Raw genomic sequence first — 20,635 nt, forward strand, 5'->3', positions numbered from 1 at the left:
TTTTTCTGGAAATAACTACCTCTCTGAGTTAACATTAACATTCCTCAGGGTACAGCCTGACAAATTCAGTTTTGTAAGCTGAAAATAAGTCACTTCCTGAGCACCAAAACTACAAAACTAAGCCACTGAACTTTGTATTGGAGTAGCGGATGAGTGCATTCTTATTTCTGTGTGATGACTCTCCTTGCACTACTAGCCTTAATAAACTGGGTAAATGTGGAAATATCTTGAACTACTGCAGTGGAATCACTATCTGCCTAAGGAGAGTCTGTTGCATCTTGCATTTGACAAGTTCCTTATATCTGGGACAATCTTTGATGTTCTGAACTATGCACAGGTGTTAGTGTTCAAATAGTGTGCAGTCGCACATAAATACATTTTAAAAAGTAGTGCTCAAGCTTAGGGATGAAGAAGCACAAATAAGTGATAGCATAAAAGGTACCAAGTTAATGTACATATGTACTGCTTTACAGAATTTTGGGGAGAGGATTAGGAGTTCAGCTTAAGCATGCTGCAAGGGGATTGAATTTACACAACAACCTATGTAATACCATTTGCTTTCTCTCACACATAAATTTCTTTGTGATCTTAAAACTAGTTGAAGACTCAGAAAGAAAGACTTGAAAGCAAGGAGTTGCACGTGAAACTTCTGAGACAGAAAATAACCCAGCTGGAAGAAGAGAAACAAGTAAGGACATCACTAGCTATGGAGAGGGATGAGGCCAATCTCACTGTCAGAAAGTTGCAAAAGATGATAGAGAGATTACAGAAGCAGCTTGATCTGGCAAGGGAAACAAATACTGATCTCAAAGCCAAGCTGTCTGAAACTAGTGAGCTTAAGGTGAGTCGAAACCATTACATTTGTGCTTCTACCCATGTTTATGTTCCAACTGGATACAGCTGGAGTTCACATACGATAAATGCATTAATGGAAAACTGCTCAAATCCATGTAGAAAAGTGTAATATTACAGTGTATTTAGCAATTCGTCTTAGTACATTGAATAACAACTGAAAAACACCATGTAAATGTTCAGGTTAGTGGAAGAAAATTATAATGTGTGCATTCCTTTCTTTCCCGTCAGCATGTATGTAATCCTATATTTCCCATTGCTCACAGCACATCTCTTCTTGTAAATGTGGGGAATATTTTTTTTTTAAAACTGTAAAGCAGGCATGATAAATTTTCATTATTCCCATGTTTTATTACCTTGCAATAGGTGGAAACAAGTAGTCTGTGGTTGCTTGTCACCACTGGAAGTAAGGAAGGCTTATTTTATACAACAGTGTCGTATGGCTTGTGGATTAAAACAGATGACTTTCAACTGAAGGATTTTCACCAGCCCAAACATCTGGCAACTCTTTTCCTGGATTATTTTCCCAGCGGCTAACAGATAGCGAAGTCTCACTTGGGAGTTTTTTTCTATGCAGATACATCTTTCTGCAAAACCTGCAGAGAACTAGCTGTTCTTTGAACAACAGTGTCTGCTGACTGAGTTGACGCTGACCAGTCTGCTTTAATAACTTCTCAGTCCACACATGCATGTCATTTCCTCAGAATCTGTATTAAAGCACCTACTACTGATATCCTTACTTGCTCGCATTAGACAAAATTTGTGGCAAATTTAACATTATTTTACAAATTGCTTTTTGCAGATCCAGACTATAGAGCAGAACAGAACAATAGAAGAACTTAATAAGTCTCAAGGCAAATTGGAAAGAATGAATGAAAAAGCTGAGAAACAACTAAACTCTGTCAAATCAGAACTTAAATTAAAGGAACAGAAAGCTAATGAAGAAAAAGAAAAAGCCAAAAAGATGTTAGAAGTGGTTTCCAGTGAAATGAAGGCACTTAGAACAACCCTTGCAGAATTAGCAAATAGGGAAAGACAGGTAGGTATCCAGCTATTCTACAAGTGTTGGGTGTCACTTAGAACAAAAGAGTGTGACATAGGTGGAGCAGTTATCCAGCTGCTGACCACCTGTGTGAATAAGCAAGACAATATTGACTAATGTGGGAACAGTGCTTCAAAGAAGCAGAGCTCTTCCAGTTTAAATGCAAGGGAATTAAAAGTAAATATATTGCTTTTTTGTCTTTGTGCACTGCAAAACATTTGGTTTACATTACATTTTGGAGAAGTACAAAAATGCTTAAAAGTCTTTGTATCTTTAAAGTATGATTTTTCTGTATATTGTGGTGATAAAACCTTACTTTTTACCAGGTATATGTCACACAAAGGATTTTTTTCTTTTTAAGACAAGTGATATTGAATGCAACTATTTTTAGTTGATTTGTGACATATTCGTTTTCTCAAAGTTAGAGTGAGGAAAAACTTTCTGGTTACTTATCCATAAGAAACACAGTGAGTGTGTTTAAAGGTTATGAGGTGTGAGAAATTGAAGTGAGAGGCACTCTAGTAAATGTGTTCCATAATAATTTCAGTAAATTAGGAAGTATGTGTATAATTGCTCCATCATATTCTGTTTAATAAAAACATAGTATCATTGTTAAAGCCAACGGGATATTTACTAAACATCTGGAATATGTCATTTTAAGATTCTAATCCCAGTTGTTTAGAACGTTGTCGGTTTTTCTGACTAAAATTTTACATTAGTTTCTTGACAACAATTCTGGATTATATTTAAAAAATGCTTTTTCCAAAGATGAGTCTGAAAAAAATATTGTTCTACTCTTGTTGGAAATAAAAAACGACTGAGGATTTTTCTGGAAGGGCTTAACATTCTTTTTTTATAATGAATGTTGGAAATTTGGCAGGGAAATATCATTTCTTTGTTTGTCTCACATGGCAGCTAAGCATCCTGAACATAGAAAATGGCATTAATTATATTCAGAAAATTATACTGTGTAGTCATACATTGAGTACTTGTTAAAATGACACAGATGTTGAATTTGTATTGAGTAAACATGAGGCTTTTCAGGCCACTTGAATGCTATTGAAGTGTTCTTTGGCCAAATGTGAAAAACATGGAAAAAGTGAAGTGGGGTACAAAATGCAGAATGCTCAAGCACATCAAAGTACTAGCTCTTCATTAACCCGGAAAGCTTGGGCAGGAATATCAGCTTGTATTTCACTGATGTCTGTGGTCACCTGTGTCACAGGAATGTTTCAAACACTTGCAGGTGGAACCACACTGCTAAATGGGGAGCAAAGCTTTTTGTAAAACCTGTGACTGATACTTGTGTAGCATTGATGAACATTAATGCTATTTTGCTAATAAGAGATCTGCCAGTAATATGCATAACATACTCTCCTGCATCCTAACAGTTTACTTAGCTAAAATGTCTCCTTGAGGTAAACATACTGTTGCCAAGTCAGATAATTATAAACTCTCTTGCTAATAAACACTTCAAACTTCTGCTGAAACATCACCCAAGTAGAGCACCTTCCATACCCCCAATTCAGTGTAATTCTTTACCTGCTTTAGACTTGCTCATTCTTCCTTCCTGTGGACACTAAACAGGGGCAAAACTCTCTCTTGTTCTGTAAAAAGTAATGAATGCAGATGTTAAATTTTTCTCTCAGCACATATGCATATATTTAGTGAGAATGTAAGCACAGTATATCTGAATTTGTATGTTAAGAAAGGTACAAGAAACTGAAATTACTGTTGCCTTATGGAACTGATCGTATGCCTAGGTTGACTTGTACATGCATTCGAGTGGTTTTTTTCTTGTTTTTCCCAAGGATATAACTACACTTAATTTTGCATAACATTGTAGTATTGAATAGATATTTTCTATTATGTGAAAATTAAAAATATGCAGAACTGAACTACTGCCAACTGCTTAAGACAAGAATTGTTCTTGTGCCCAGAACATACTCAAGCAAAAAATAAGGTTCAGGTTGGAGTAGTTGAAAATGAACTGGTACTTGGAATTGAACAGTGTTGAATGTTCTTCATTGTGCTTTAAACTAGTCTAAAATCTGGAAGATGATAATAAATTAGGAGGAGCCATTGCCTTCCTTATGGGTAGAGAGGTATTGAAGAGGCATCTTGACAAATTGGAGGGTTGAGCCATCACTGACTGTATGATGTTTAAAAAGAGGAAGTGCTACATTCTGCACCTGAGACAAGGCAGCAGGGATCTTTGTCCTTCCAACTAAAGATATTCTATGATTCCTGTTAAGTTGAAGAGGAAAAATTACCCTTGGTATTTCTGTATTTAACCAGAAATATGCTGGATAAAATTGAATTTTCACAATAAAAGGGCAAGATACTTCCAGATGAATGGCAATGCCAATTTCTAGGAAGGTTTCAGTAAAAGATCTTCAGCAGAGGTAATGAAGCATATTTTAAATAATGTCTTTTAAGGTAGAATGAACAGACACACAAGAATTAACAAGCTTGAAAGGAAGAAAGCAACAATGAAACACGGAAAACTTAAGCCAAAACTTTGGTTTGGAAAGGAGACTTCTTAACATTGTGGGTGGAAAGCTGGGATAATCATGTCAAAGTTTATTGAATTCTTCTTCTTTATGCTAAAAATTTGAAATGTTTAAGACTTCTGTGCATTGTTTTTAAGTGTGAAATATATTTCTCATTTAATTGTTTTCTATTTCTATATAGTCCTCATATGGTTTAGTACAGCATTTAAAATTGTTCATAATGTACTTGCAGCATGGCATCTGCATAAGAGTATAAACATGCATCTTGCTTCACGTACAACACATGATAGATTACAAAAGATCATCCAGCATGTATCTCCTGTCGATCTAGTTCATAGTTTTTAAAATTCAGATTTATGTCCTCTGGCTGGGCATTCTTATGTCTAAGAGTGCTAGCTCTGCTTGTCAATTTGTGAGAATTTCTCTTTGCAGGTAACCTGTTTGCTACATTTCTATAGATGTTTTTGTTTGTTTTTGAGGCAGTATTGTTCTGTTAATGTGGGAAACAAAAAATCCTCAATTTTAAGTTCACATAAATGGATGACTTAGAGGATTTTTAGGGGCTCTATGTTCTTTCCTGTTTAGGCTATTTGCTGACAAAAGTTGCTGAATTCTCTCCAGATGTGTTGTTCATTCACTGTAGTGAATTAAAATAAATTATCTTTGGCTGGAGCACTACACCACATATCTTCTGACTTGGAGCTGGGGAACTTGAAGTTCAAATAGATAAGTGTATAAGCACTTTTCCTTGAGAAGGAAGATTTTCCTCTTTTTGTATATGGATAGTAAGGGTTGTTAAGGTATCAGTCATTTGTGTGGTGTAATTTAACAGAACATTTAGTAGCTATTGAAATGTGACTTATAAGCTGCCTTATCCTGAGCTAAGTAAATCAGTTCATGTTTGTTTGCTCTTCATGTTTTTGCCTTTTTATTGTCACAGTCACTAGTAATGATATTTACTTGTGGATGTCTATCCATTTAGAACTGATGAGAGAAACTGTTTTCTCTAAGTACCGTGCCAAAATTCCTTCGCATGATATAATTTCAGTAGAATCAGTACAGAAGAGCTATGCATTTATTTCCCAGGTTGCTTGAATTTTTATCCTGATTCCAAGTTGAAGTGAGATACTGAAGTGTGCAAAGCCTCCACCTTTCCACCTTTCTTCTTTCTTCGGCAGTCATTTCCACAATGAAGTGGTGGGTAAAGAGCTGTGGTAGTGAGAGGTTGGGGACCTAAGGTCAGGACCAGCACCTTCTTACATGCTATGACACATGCCTGCTAGTTTCCAGTTGTCTGTATAGTTAACTAGACCAAATACAGCTCCTCTTCCCTTCCCCACTTTTCTCTATTTAATGAGCAGGGAAGATATGTCTGTGAAGGATGCTAAATAACACTTGAAATTGTGTGGTGCTTTTTTTTTTTTTAATTCCTTAGCACCTTAGCTCTTGTTTCACTGTTTAAGTATCCCCTAAGGGGCCATTTCTGTCCTTTTCAGCCCTCTGCATTGATGAACAGCAGAAATTTTGATATTTTGTGCTGCTACTATAAATGCTTGTGTTTGTATGTATGCACATATGTATGGGTTTTTCCATGTGTTCCTGTTCTTGGTAATTAATGCATTAGTAATTCTTCTCTGTTTGCTCTTGCAGCTGGCAGACTTCCGAGAGGTCATCTCACGAATGCTGGGCCTTGATCTTGCTAGCCTAGCTCTGCCTGACTATGAGATCATTACACGTCTGGAAGGGCTGATTCACTTTAATCAGCACCATTTCATCCCCTGTGTCTGTGTCAAAGATGTAACAAGGACAGAAGATGAGTGCTTGGATAGAAACATACAGTTTCTTCATTGAAACAAACCTTTTTGAGGAAACTAAAGTCATTTTTTCTTCTTCCCTGTCTACTAGACCAGCATAGAAAATAGGTCTTTGTTTTTGTTCCCTCTTCTACAGATACTTGGGCTGATTTTCAGTGTTTCAGTAGAGACTCTGAGCGTAATGGACAGTGAACAGCCAGCAGCCTAGGGAGAGCAAACACAAAATCGCTGGGCAGCATAATATTTTAGACATGAAAATGATGGGCAATATGTGAAAAATGAACAGCTTTCCAATTCCAGTGCTGAGCCACTGATGGCATGAGCCATCATCTGTTAACAATTTGGGCAAATACTTGGTGGTGAACATCAGCTTCTGTGATGTTCCTTGTGCTTTACTTCTTGGATGAGAGTGATGAAATGAAGTGGGGGCCATCTAGTTGCTATTTCTTTTGCAAAATGGGACTTCTCTGTGTATTTTTATGCATAAGAACTTTAGTTTCAAGGCACCTAGGAAGCTGGCTGAGGGCTATCGTGGTTTTGGAAAAAGGGATTTTTTTTCTGTCATTTTTCTCTTTAATCTGCTCTTGAGTAAAAACAAAAAGTTATGCTTTTTCAGCAAAGGCTTTTTTACAGACTCCAGTCACATGCCTGGCATAGATATACAGTAAAATTATCTATAGTAAAATTGCATGTTGCCTTTGATCATGGCACTTTGAAAGTGTTTCTTCTACCTGCTGTGTTCCTTGGACAATTAATCCATAGGCTCAAATAAACATCAGTTCTGACTTAATACAAAGGTATTAAAAATACCCTCATCCATTACAGAAAATAGTTTCTAGTCTTGATTTTTCAGAAAAACCCAGTTGATATGTCCAGAATTACCTTTTAATCATGAAAGTTGCTTGTCTGTTACCCTCTCTGATTGTTAAACTTCATGATTTTAAGACTTTCAAACAATAAATATATTTTAATAGTACACTTAAAAATGATTCCGTGTTTTTAGTTGTCTCTTCCCATTCTATATTTCATGTGGTTAGGGAGAACAGTAAAGATGACTTACCTATGTATGTATGACCATGGTGGACTTCCTACAGTATCTCAGCAAATAATCATTCACTAAAACTGAGCACTATACTAAGACAAATGAGACTTCAATTAAAACAAAAACAAAAACAAAAAAAAACCCACAAAAATTAAAAAAAAAAATTGAGGTCTATGAACTTGGAATATTCTAGATTGCTTTTATTATTACACCTCTGAAGAATCATTTCTCAGTGACTTGGCTTAAAAAAAAAAAAACAACACGAAAACATCCATTCTTTTGTGTCATCAATGGTTTTTAGGAAATGTAATAATTTATCTTTATGCTCCTGTGTTTACTTGGATTAAAGTCAGTTCTCTTTCTTGTTTTAGGATGCAACGTTGCTTTTCAGGTAGAGTTTAATAAAAGGAGTAATGACAAAATTGAGTAGGCTTAAATTTATGAAAGCACTGTTTTCCAAGTACAATAAATTGAAATTTAAATACTTTTAGGCATTCTGGAAAAGGATGTAGTAATTTGCTAATTACATGAGAAAATACAAGTGTGTGTTTTGCTGATTCTTAGGGCATTCCTCTTCTATTATTGTAAGTAATCAACAAACGTGTGTTTCTTCACACACAATAAAAATATAAAAAATATTTTATCACATTGTATTCATTTAATAAACTGCATTAAGAAATTAGGTCCAGTCACTCCAGATAACAGTTGTAACTTTAATAGTCTCTGAGCTTGCAAATCCTAAAGTATATATGCATATTTGGCCGTAATTGATGGTTAAGTTAGATGATTTCCTAATGTCTGTAAAGAGGCTTCCAATTTGCTGCTATGTGCCATGCTTCTGTATCCTGCTCTCCCATGACCACTGTGGCACCAGCTGTCACCTTCCAGCCCACTGGAGCCACCAGCAAAGTTCTCCCAGTTACTTCAGAGGAGGTGGGTATTCACATGAAGCTGATGATAGCAAAGCTTGCTTACTGTCTTCTACGTTATATCAACAGAAAGTAGAATAAGAGCTTTTTTATAATTTAGCATTCATATTTCAGAAAATAGGGATCTAATGTAGTTCATCAAGGACTATAAGCTCTCAGCTGATTGTTAATATTCCCTATATTTGCATTACTTTTGGAAGAGCACTGACATCTTTGTTCCCTTATCCAAAGCAAATGGAAAAAAATAGTTTGACATGAACAAAGTTCAGGTGATTTTTGGCCCGTGTAATGTAATTAACCACTGCTCAAAGTTAAAACTGACTTACAAATTTCTTTTTTAAGGTTTGTTTCATACAGTTTGTTTTGAAGGTAGTCATCCTTGGGGAAAAATTAACATTTGATTCATACACTTTGTTTTTTAAACCAATGAGAATGTGTTTCAGGCCATGCTGGCAAACACCTGTTTTAACTGCATCATTATTGTTAGTGGGTTTGTTTCTATCAATTACAAGTATGGGACAAAGTTTATCTTAATTTCTATTTTGCTTTGTTAGATTGCTTTTGCTTTTCCTGGAAATACATGTTAAAAAATTGTAACAGAGACAGATAATAGAAAAAGTCTCCTGGGTGCCATATTCTCCAAAACTTAGCTCATATAAAATAGAAGTGTATTTTCAAAACTGCAGAAGTTGATCATTTCTGTTGACCATTAAAAAAATATAAATAAATAAAAATGGAGAAATGGAACAAAATTAATTGGAATTAATTATGGCTTCAGAAAAGAAAGATCTCTTATTTGGCTTCCCGTAATCCAATAATATTACAGTTTATTTAAAATGTCTTAACTGCGTGGAAAATAAAAATTGGCAGGAATGTTCAAACAGATTTTCACATGGTAGAACTTCAGATTTCTTTGTTCTTTTGTTGGAGTAAGCAAGAATCCTGTAGAGCAGTGTTTGTTTTCTGGAAGGAATGAAGGATGAGTTTATAAAACTGTACTCATAATTATTCAAGAATAAGTGAGTCAGAAATAAAAATCTGTAAACGACAATTTTGCCTGAACAACAACAACAACAACAAAAGATAACTTTTCTGATAAGCTTAAAATCAACATGAATGAGCCATGAGGCAAAGAACACTTGTTTTGAGATAAATAAAGCTGCTGATATGCGTTTGCTTAGTTTATATTTCTTGTGATTGCTTACACTTTTGCTAAGTAGGAGAAATAAGGAAAATAGTATTGCTGCTTGTGAGCAAATGAGGTTTGAACTGTTCTATCTCAAGTAGAGAAATCCATTGTTAGAGGGCTTGTGCAGTTCTGAGGATGATAGTAGAGATGGTGGGGGCTGCAAGCTGGGACTGTAGAGGATTAAGTCTCTGAGTGTATGTAAAGAGAGATTTTTATTAATCAATGAGGCGTGAATTCACTTTGGAAGATAAGCTAGATTTTTCGTTGGAAATCATGAGGCTGCCTGCTAAGCGCGGTTCCTGACCTGGCAGTGTCCCCACTGGGCAGTGGATGGAGCCCACAGGTGAGGATGATCAGTTCAGGCTGTGTGTCTGGGTATATATCTGCCTCCCTGCCTGATGGCAGCCATGTGCGGCTGCGCTGCTCTCGGGCCATGTGCGGCAGCTCTGGTTACAAAACAAATGTGCGGCAGCATCTGTTGGATGCCAGAGGGTCTTTGGTGTTTATATGAAGAGAGTGCTGCGCCAGCAGAGCTGACTCAACATTTTCCCCTCCTGGCCAAGTTTCTGTAATGTGGAGAATAGTGTGGCTGTGGAGAGAGGCTAGGGTGAAGCAAGAGCAGCAAACTGATGCAGATGTTTGTGAAGCAGTCTATGGTCACTATTATAACTGAAGTACTATGGCCACTAGAGTAGGTGACCCTGCAGGTTGTTGTGTGAAAGTCTCTTAGAGCCTTTTTAGGAGATTGGTCTGAGCTAGGCTGCACAGAGCAGTGTTAGACTACTGCTAAAATTATTGTGGCATCGCTGCTGCATAATCATTTTGATATTGCTTGATTTTACATGCACTTATAATAATACTTACGTGGTGTCACTCCAGTGCACAACAGCATTAGCTAGGTCTGGAGAATATGGATTGAGAACAGTCAATTAGAGGATGAACAGCAGTGTTTGGGAGTGTCCATTAGGAGTGAAGGGAACTTGTGAGGTTAATGCAAACCTGCAGTCATTGGTGATTTGCAGCTGCTTTTGAGGGTTTGTGGAAGGATGTGTCAGTGTTTGTGAGCAACTGTTCATTGCAACAGTTCAAACTAGCAGATCTGAAATGCTCTGAATCAAAAAAGAATAAATATTTAAAAAACAGTCAGTAAACAGAGATGCATTTAGGCTGATGACCTAAGCAGAAAATAATGTTATGAGTTCAGTGTTGCCCAGTATAACTATTTGGTGATAAATCTTAACTGCAAAGAACTTCTGATCTGCAGATAGGCTTTGGGATAGAAATAGGAGAAGCTGGAAACCCTTGGAATTCTGCCCTTGATGCAGAAGGAAAAAGGGAAGCTGGAGCAGAAGGGAGGTGGAGACCTGCCTGAGGACTGTGGCCCAGTGGAAACTTGAGGTGAGGTAAGCAAGCCTTCCTTCAGCTTCATGAGGCTGGCCCATTCACCCACAACATGCCTTACTAGAAAGGACAGAGATTCTGTATCCCTCATTAGAATATCCACTTTTTTTTTATTTAGAATGGCATTTTAATTCTTAAACAGTAATTTTCAAACGTTGCTAATGTATATATATATATTTTTATACTGTCTTTGTGGTGTGAGAATCAGAGATTGTATTCCTCCAAAAATGTTCCTTCTCTGTTTTTCCTAAGGAACACCTGACTGGCTTGAGAGTTCAGTTTACATCCTTGTCTATAGCATCAGTATGATTGCCGATTGCCCACAACACAATTTGATGCTTCTCTTTACAAACCTTGGCTTATATATATTTTATAAATCCCCTCCACATGTCACTGCTGCCACCATAAGCCTTATAGGCATTAACGCCACTGCATTAACCACCCTGCAGTGCTGGTACCTGCCATGGAACAAATATCCCAGAGACACAGCTGCAACATTGATTATTCCATTTGAAAAATGGCAGTGTGTTCAGAGGGTGACTGCTTCTGTGAGACGATTGTGAAGTACAATTGCCTTTCCCACTGGAAGAAATTCTGACCTATCCCATTCCAGTAGTGGTTGAAGGTGGGGAGAAGCAAGAGCATGAAGATGTCGTAGGTGTCACGCGTTGCTGCTGTCTCAGTGAATCTGCCTGGCTTTGGTTGATTGAACAACTTAATTGAAATTCTCATTTCAGCAAGTTATTCGTTCTAGAAGGTCTAAGGAGATGAGAATCTTATGTCTCTCCTCTGTGTTGGTGAATATTTTTAATAGTTTCTAAACGAAACAGGATGCTCTTCCATGAAAGATAGTTATAATGACACTGACACAAAGACTTGCTCCACAAAACAAACTGTTAAATTTCATAAGTTAATGCTTCTTGCAGGAAGAAAAAATAATTACCACACATCCTTATCAGCATCACCTCACAAAATGTATAATTGCAATTTGTTCTGCTCCTTTAAAAAGGAAAATTTCATGAATGTTAAAAATTCTTCCCTTTTACAAATGCTAGTGCTCTAGTCGACAGATATTTCTTGTTTGCCCACCTAAATCCTGCAACTAAGCCATCTTCATCGTAGTTACACGTGTTTAATGGCTTAACATTGTGTAAAGGTTTGTGAATATCGGGATTTACCTTTTAAAATGCATACAAGATATTCTGTTATATACTTTGGCCTTTATTCATGTTAATCTATTTTTGTGTGAACTTACATATTTTCTCTGATGAAAAAAAATTTTTTTAATAACAGGAGGATGTGCCTTCCTGTTTGAGTTCCAAGGCTCTGGTTCTGGGAAGGCTAAGTCCTGAAGTCCAGATTCTGTGTTTAAAGGGAAGGCAGTTACAGTTGCTTACCCACCTTTACAAAGGTCTTTACAATTTTTTGTAAGTGAAGTACTGGAGCATTAGAAAATTATATTTAGTCATGTGTAGGACTCTCTGTAATTTGTTAGTTTTTTTTTTCCTTTAGAAAAGTGGAGAAATATCCTTCTGTTATTAACTTCTGTTTTTACTTTTAGCTTATAATAAACTGTAATGACATATATTTCTAAGCCAGGTTATGATTTTTTTACATCACCAAAATCGATCACACAATTTCAGTGTCAAATTGGGCTACCTTAGAAGAAAAAAAAATCTGACCACAGTAAGCTTTAAATAAATATTTCACCAACGAGAGCACGCTTGATTTATAGCTGCAGTCAGAAGTTAACAGTTCTCTTGGTTTTACCACTCTGCTGTTTCTTGGCTGGGTACAGGTTAGTGATCTTGTTATTCCATGTCAAACAGAAAAAGCCTTCTCGTGATAACCTTCACATTACTTTTGTGAAAGTGCGTGTGAGAAAATGCAACAGCTGATCAGATGCCCAAGACTGCCATTTCTTCTTGTGCTTTGGGAAGCTGAAGGAGTGTTCCTATAGGAGAATGGAAGTTTACAAGGAACTTGGGTAGGATGCTTGCCAATGTTTGCCATGTAGGCACCTTGATTATTACTTGAGAGCCTGCTGGGAGACTGACTCTTACTATTGAAAACTGTCGTACTGTCCTCCCCTAATCAGTGCCAGTCCTGTGTGCCACAAGTTCAGGTCTACATCAAGTCTTTTGTGTAAACAGAATTAACATCTGGAGCAGTGCCAGAATACAAAACTATTATGATAAGAAAATACACACTCTGGTGCCCATAATATAATTGTAATATTGACCATGAAAACAAAATAAAAATGCCAAATTATTTCTAGTAAGCACATTTCTTAGGAAATGATTAAACTCTAGATTACTAGATAATAATTAGAGTATATTAAATTGCAGTAAAATAAACAGTAATTGCTTGTCATTTAAATAAAAGTATTATTTTAATAATAAGACTGCTCTCTGATATAGTACTTCCTGTGATAAGATCTCGAAATGTTTGATCAGGGATGCTGGCCCACTGCTTCCAACCTTCCAGATGAGAAACTGCAGCAGAGTGGGGCAACTGGTTAAGAATACCAGCACAGCAAGAAGTGATTGCTGCCTTCCCCGAGTGATGCCCTGATGCTGAGCCATGGATTGTGGTAAGAAATCCCAGGATGTAAGGAGATGTAGAGATATCAGGAGAACGGGAGCCCAGGAAACTGGGCCATGTCTGGGACTCAATGGAGTAACATGCTTGTTACTGGCAGTGGCAGGCAGGAGTAAAGTATTAAAATCTCTTGATTATCTCAGGGTATATTGGAAGCTTTCCAGCTAGGTCTGTTGGTTTTCAGTCTTCCAAATGGAAAACAATTGTGATTTTTAATATATATATGCTTTGCAAATGAAGCAAAAGGCTCAAAATGTTCAGTTGAAAAAAGAGTTTACATTTCCACCACAAAATATATCTTTTAGTAAAGAAGAGTTGTAAGATCCTGTAAGAATCCAACATTATGAGGTAAATGAGGACTGGTTCCTCTGGCAAGCACTGTGGGGTGGTCAAGGGTAGTTGATGCTAGTGCTGTTGAGGTTTGCCATGGAAGGGACCCAAACAAGGAATGGGACTGGACTGCAAAGTGATGACATGATGTTAGTGTAGAAAACTGCGTGAAGTCTCCATGTGGATGTGATGTAGGTTCCTCATATGCATCCAGCTGTGTTATGGTCCTTATAAATCTGTGATGATCCCTAACTATGAGACTGGCGTTTGCTCTTCAAATAAGGTAAGGTGGTGGATACTACTTTCTGTGCCATCGCTAGCTTAGGTATATGCAATTCACTCATTCAATCAGCTCTATGGGCTTTCATCATTATTGGCATGTGGATAAAGCACACCTGTGAAATAATGACATATTGCAGTAAATTTTTGGTGCCTGTTTTCAACCACCACACTGAAGTTAATTCATTTATAATCATCAATTCATGTTTCTCTTTAACATACTGTTAGCAGAGGAACAATAGCAGCTTGCAAAAGGATTGGTAAAAAAGGATATTTGTAGGCCAGTAATACATAGGCAGAAAAGGAGGGGCTTTGTTCATCAAAGTGGTTGTTAGACTGGAAAAAATCTGTGGTGGAATAGGATGTGACAGAAGTAACATTGGGACAGAGGTGTCTCTTCATGCTTGATGAGAGCCTGAGTTCTTCTTCCATCCAGAAGTACATAATTGCATCTTAGAAATCTGTCCAAAGCTGGTAATCTTTTCAATAGTATAAGTAGGTAGCTATAGCAATATTTTGTTTCTATCCTCAGCTTTGCATTTAGAAGCTAGAGCTCAGTGTTTTATTTATAGTTGTTTTTAAAGTCTTACCCATAACAGAGTAATATTTCAGCTTTTGGAAGAGCCATAAAACAAGCTGTCAAATTGAAAATGAAGGAAATTATATTCTAGCAGTAAGTTATATAATTTGGCTGCTGTGGAATTTCTTATTTAACTGCCTTTAAATGTTCTTTCCTCTGCTCGGGAGGGTCCAGAATAAGAGAAGTACAAAATCCTTTAAATTTTCAAGTGTAATTTCTGTAACATATTGAATTGTATTTCGCCTCTTAGTAAATACCAGCAGGAAACTAAAGTGGATACTTACTGTAGATGTATTTTCCTGACCAGACTTGTGTGAAGAGCTATTGTGAAGCAGGGAAATGTGCTAATAGTGTGAGAAATAACGTAAGAAGATGAATACCCATGCATAAAACAATGTATGAGCTGACCATGTAGGAAAGCACCTGAAAACAATTTTTGCTTTGACACTAGTGGAAATTTTCAACTCAAGTGGGTGAGCTAATATATTAAGTCAGAGTGATGCTATTAATTAGCAAGTAGGAAGCAGCTGTTACACAAAGCAAATTCAGAACTACCAAAAGGATAATACTAGCTGGATGAGTAAAGAACAGCCAAAAGAAGGAGACAAGACACTGTAGCTATCATTCAGTGAGACTTAGGTGCAGTGCATCACATCTTTTTTGTCAGTACTCCTGAGGATGCTCTGTAGGTGTTTCAAAAGGTTGCCAAACAAGTATGGTCACTTGATAATGATAATGGAAGATCTTTTACATGATATACCAACTAGCTGCTTTTTCGATTGCCGTTGGTTTAGATCATCTGCCAGATGATCTTTTCCAAAGAGGTGTGTTTACCTCTGAAGATTTGAAAGCATCCAATTCCAAACCTGCAAGGTTGTCAGGATTCCAGGATTTGCCATGTTACGATCTGGTACTTCTAACCTGATGAAAACGTCAATCTTTTTTATGTACCAGTGTAAAGAGAGCTCAATTATGGAGTCTCATTTCTTTCACCAAGAAAATCTGGGCATTAATAAAGACAGATAAGTTACCAATAGAATAATTTTTTTCAGTAGCCTGCAGTCTTTAATCCATCCTAGAAATAGACTGTAGCACAGACATCTATTTATATGTTTGGTATAAATTTTCCAAATGCAATTGTTGATTTAAATTGACTTTATTTTCATTGTCAATAATTTAGCTAAACATCAAAGTAAAGAAACTTGATGCTACTAACAGCAACAAAAATAAAAAACACCAAAAGGATATTGAACTGAAATAACATACATGCTGACCAATTAATATTTTTCTTCTAGGGCCAAGTAATGGACAATTACCTGTAGCAGTTTGACCAACTATCAGCCAATCTGATAAAGGTTGGCTATTGAAAACCCAGTCGGTCAGTACACAGTCCAAGTGACCCGGACAGCCATAAGACTTAGAATGAAAATATGCTATTTTAGTACATGCGTGAATTGCTCATCAATTACAGAATCTTTAATGAAATTGTATTGTGGAAATATTAATATCAAATTTCCTAGCCATAGAATCACAGAGTGACTTGTGTTGGAAGGGGCTTCAAGGATCAAGTTCAAACCCTCCTGCCATAGGCCAGTTGCTAGTCATGGTACTTGTTCACCAGGATTTCTTTGGGTACCTTGACAGCCAAAAACTTGGCTTAAACAAAATGGTATCTTTAAACCATTTTAAGATTGTCCTGATTTCAGCTGAGGCAGTGTTTTAGCAGACCAATGTTTTGGTTGTTGCCGAGTGATGGGAGCGCAGATCGGGCCAGATCAGGCTGAGCCACTCTGCAGGAAAGAGCCACCATCATAATGGCATGGCAGCAGGGGCAGAGTGGAGCCCGGACAAGAGCCTGAATTAGGCAGAGTTACTTGGAACTGTGTGACACCATGAGGAGCACCTCAAAGCTGTGGGGATTTGGCAAGGGGGCAGCTGCTACTTGAAGGTGTAGGATGTAGGGTGTTGGCTGGCAGGAGGTGAGATGTTGCCTTGTAGGGCATCAGTCAGCAGACAGTTGTTATGTTAGCTGAGTGTTGATCTACATTTGAAAAGATCTTGAACTTTCTATAGAGATATGGCCTAGAAAGTGTGTTTTTGTGGTCTACCATAGCAAAGGAGACTGATGTTCTCCGATATCTGGTGTTTACATATGGAAATGGCCAGTACTGGGGGCTGCAGAAGGAGGACAGTTATAGGATAACTTTCAATTAATAAATGTATTACTGTTTCTCCTGCATTGCTGCTGATGTCTTTTGCTGTGTCTTTTATCCTCTTGCATTCCACAGTTCTGACATTCATTATCTGCTCCAGGTTTAAAAAAAAAAAAAAAAGAGCTTTTTACATCTTTCAAATGAAAGCAAACCCCACTGGCTCACTTTGACAGTCTTAAAGGACTGAAGGCTAGCTCTGTATTTGACACAAGTTATAATGATCTTTAAACTGAAAAAGAAATGTCATGCATGGATTCACAGAATAATTTAAATTACTACAGTGTGAAAGTGTACAAAAAAACAGTAATAATGCTGAATATATCTGCTTGCATAATTCTTGTAAATAATTGCGAATACTGAAAACATCTGCTAATTCTTTAATTTGCTGAATTCACAAGGTACCAGTGGCAACAGTTTGACAGTATGTTTGGCTACTAGGTTGGATACCAGGAAAATCTTCTCTGAAAGAGTAGTGAGGCATTGGCACAGGCTGCCCAAGGAGGTGGTGGAGTCACTGTCCCTGAGTTCAAAACCATGTAGATGTGGACTAAAAAACACAGTTTAGCAAGCAACATTGGTGTTAGGTTGGTGGTTGAACTGGATGATCTCAGAGGTTTTTTCTAACCTTTATGATTCTACATTTGTTGTCATTTGTTGAATTTTTACTTTTTTTCTTGTTTTATTTTCTACTTGTGTTCCCTTATGAGGCTGGAGACTAACACAAATGTTCTTGGTTTATGTGCATGTTTGTGGGCAGAATCCTCAGTAATGTCAGCATTGCTGTAGAAGAGATGTTTGCTTTGCAGCCTGCGGTTATTAACAAGATGATATTTTCCCCAGATTATATGGTGGCACTGTGCTCTGCATGCATATATGAATATATATACATACATGAGCAGCGTGTAGCACTAGGAGAATAGTGTATGTACAGCTGTGGTTTTATCTAAGGAGATATACACTGCTGATAATCGGTTTGACAGGAATGAGGCTGGTAGCATATCGGGGCATAAGAAGCCCTCAGTTTTACCCCATAACATTAAGCATTCTCTTCCTATCTCTCCGGAGGGGATCCATAAGACATTTCTTTGACAGTTTTCTCTACCCTGGTTTTCCATTGTCCAAAAAGCCTTTGTGATTTAGTTCCACCTTTCTTCCTTCCTTTCCTTTCTTTGCCCTTAACATCACCAAAGGGATGTGGGGAGAGGAGCTGTTGGAGCTCTGGTCTCATAAGGACACTTCACACACTACTGATCCTTCTTCAAGAATTAGATTCCTTGGACTACTGTATTGTTGCAGTTGTACCTCCCTTAGCAATCCCAGAGACTTGGGAGCATGTGACAATCCCCAGAAATACTGCACTGAGACAGAACAAGCAACTACAATGCATAAAATCCTGATGGTACATTTTTTTAGCCTGACTTTTGAATTCCTCTTGAGCGTGTGTGTGTAACTGTGATGATGGCTGAAAGAGAAGAAAAACAAGCATTTTAGGCCAGACTTCAGAAAGTATTTCTGGCTACTTTGTGTCATTGGCCCATGGCTTCATGGGTTGACAACTTGGAGAGATCATACATGAAAAAGTAGAGCAAAAAAATTGGTTATCCGCTGCCTATGTAGTATAGTCATATTTGAAATGATGCAGAAAACAATCAGTTTTGGGAAAAAATAAATACTTTAACAAATATAACTGAGTTAGCTGTACCTTGGGGCAAGTGACAAAAAATTTTGAAAACGTTTGAGAATTATGATTGGAGGACTTTTCTAGAATTTGAGGAAAATAAAGATCATTCAGTAAGGATGTGAAATCAAGGTACAATGAAAAGTATTCCTTAGGGTCTTAATTGATTTACATTGAATGACTATGATTTCTGGGTAAGACAAATCTAAGGAAGTCCAAACAACAGAACTGGAAGAAATTGGATGATACTAAAACCAGAAATTTGGATACTAAAGTGGAAACGAAGGTCATAACAGTAGGGAGTAAGACAACTCCTGACAATACATCCCCAAGTCATGGAGAGATTTTAAGGTGGATGTATGAGTGATTACACAGTACAGAGAAATCAGAGGGAATCAAAATTTTGGAGGAAAAGAAGGCAGTGGCTTGAAATCCATTTTGATTCAACAGATTTGCACAAGCTGGATAAAACATATGAAATAATTGAAAATACCTGAAACTACCCAAAAAACTAGCTTAAAAAAACCTGATCTGTCCTCTCTTGCTTTTTACATTGTCTACTATATATGAACAAGATATGTTTCTTCTGTTCTTTTGTGTATCTAACGTGAAAGCGTCTACCTGTGCACATGAAAATGGTTTCTGTTAATTCCTGTAGGATCATTTGGATCCCAATAGGAGGCCACTGCTCATAGCAGTCTTTTCTCATCTTTGTTCTGTGTCACCTGATGTGCTCTCATGTCTCAGTTCTGTCTGTAAATCTAGATGATGCTTTTTAACTCACAATCATAGTGAGAAATTGTTAAAGAATCTTGAGACTGTGAGGAACTAGAGTCCGCACTGTTAGAGGTGCCCATCCACCAGCTCTAGAAATTGGATTTGGGAAGCTTTTGGATGATAGAGGCGTGCTGTTTGTTGAGCAGAACAAGAAATTCAGCTACAGATTTGCAACTGCAAATTTGGGATGGTGAATGAGTCTAAACAGTTTTCAGAAAAGAGTTCAAAAGCATTAGAAGATATTTTTCAATTTTTCTTCCTCACACCCCTCTGAACTTACCCTGCGTTGAGCTGATATTGAATAATATTGTTATGAGATGTGGTAGCTGTTTCTTGCTCTTTTACTTCTTCACACATCTAAACCAACAGAAAATCTGTTATTTATTTATTATTTTTTATTGTTTATTTTAATAGTATCGTAGAATCATGGAATGGTTTGGTTAAAGGGACCTTTAAGATCATCTAGTTCCAACCCCCTGCTATAGTCAGGGACACCTCCTTTTAGACCAGTTTGCTCAAAGCCTCATCCAGCCTAGCCTTGAATGCTTCCAAGGAAGGGGATTCCACAACCTCACTGGGCAGCCTGTTTCCCAGATTTTCCATTATTTTTATTTTATTTTATATGTTATTTGAATTTAAATTTTTAATACGTAAAAGAGGAACCCAAGTAAAGAACTAACACAGGACTTTAAAGAACTTTGTTAAAGAAATATTTATTACGTTGTTTGGGCCAGCAATAACGTCTTTGTAAGAGAAAACTTTGTTAGCATATTACTGCAGTAGAAATGCTTCCATCAATTTTCTACAAACTAGTAAACGCAAAGATACTTCTGTCACATATTAAAGCATTTCCCTCCCGCAGGATAGTTTTTCCTTGAAAAAAAATTTAAAAGATTTAATGCATCTTTTGCCGTGAATTGATGTTAGTCATAAGCAAGTCTGTTACTCAATAGGAGCAAAATTAAACTAGCAGATAGCACAGAACAGAGAAGCAAATTAGATTTTAAGAGTCTACATCAAATCTGCTAATCAGGTATGCACTTAGTAATGCAGCTGTCGCAATCTGTTTCTTTAAAAGTATCCTTCAAAATTAGGCTGTCCCCAACCCCAAATTGCTTAACCAAGACTTGTGCTAGTTTTCTGCTTCAGAGGCCTCTCCTCACTGAGAAGCAGCAGCCCTAGGCTGCTCCAGGAAGCAGGAAGCAAACATGGGAACATCACGCTGCTACAGAAGGGGCAGCCAGGTGAATTTATCCATCTCCTTAGCACTAGGATGGTGGGGAGCAGCAGGGAAACATGAGATTTCCAGGGGCACAGTAATTCTACTAAGCTGTTTTAGTCGATCTCTGCCAGCTGCTGTATGTTCGTTGCCAGTTTATGGTTAGCTCTCAGTAA

The 20,635-nt window shown here is 37.3% G+C and overlaps 1 protein-coding gene across 1 annotated transcript in view; it reads left to right on the top strand.

Moving 5' to 3' along the window:
* Positions 1-7,817, top strand: part of CCDC170 (coiled-coil domain containing 170) — a 43,612-nt gene extending 35,795 nt beyond the window's left edge. The window contains 3 exon segments of the mRNA XM_031552457.1: positions 599-841; positions 1,655-1,891; positions 6,058-7,817. Of these exon segments, the coding sequence (XP_031408317.1) occupies positions 599-841; positions 1,655-1,891; positions 6,058-6,258 (681 nt within the window). The 3' untranslated portion in view covers positions 6,259-7,817.
* Positions 7,818-20,635: the final 12,818 nt, after the last annotated feature.

The sequence above is a fragment of the Meleagris gallopavo genome, chromosome 2, assembly GCF_000146605.3.
Source record: "Meleagris gallopavo isolate NT-WF06-2002-E0010 breed Aviagen turkey brand Nicholas breeding stock chromosome 2, Turkey_5.1, whole genome shotgun sequence".
Taxonomy (NCBI): Eukaryota; Metazoa; Chordata; class Aves; order Galliformes; family Phasianidae; genus Meleagris; species Meleagris gallopavo.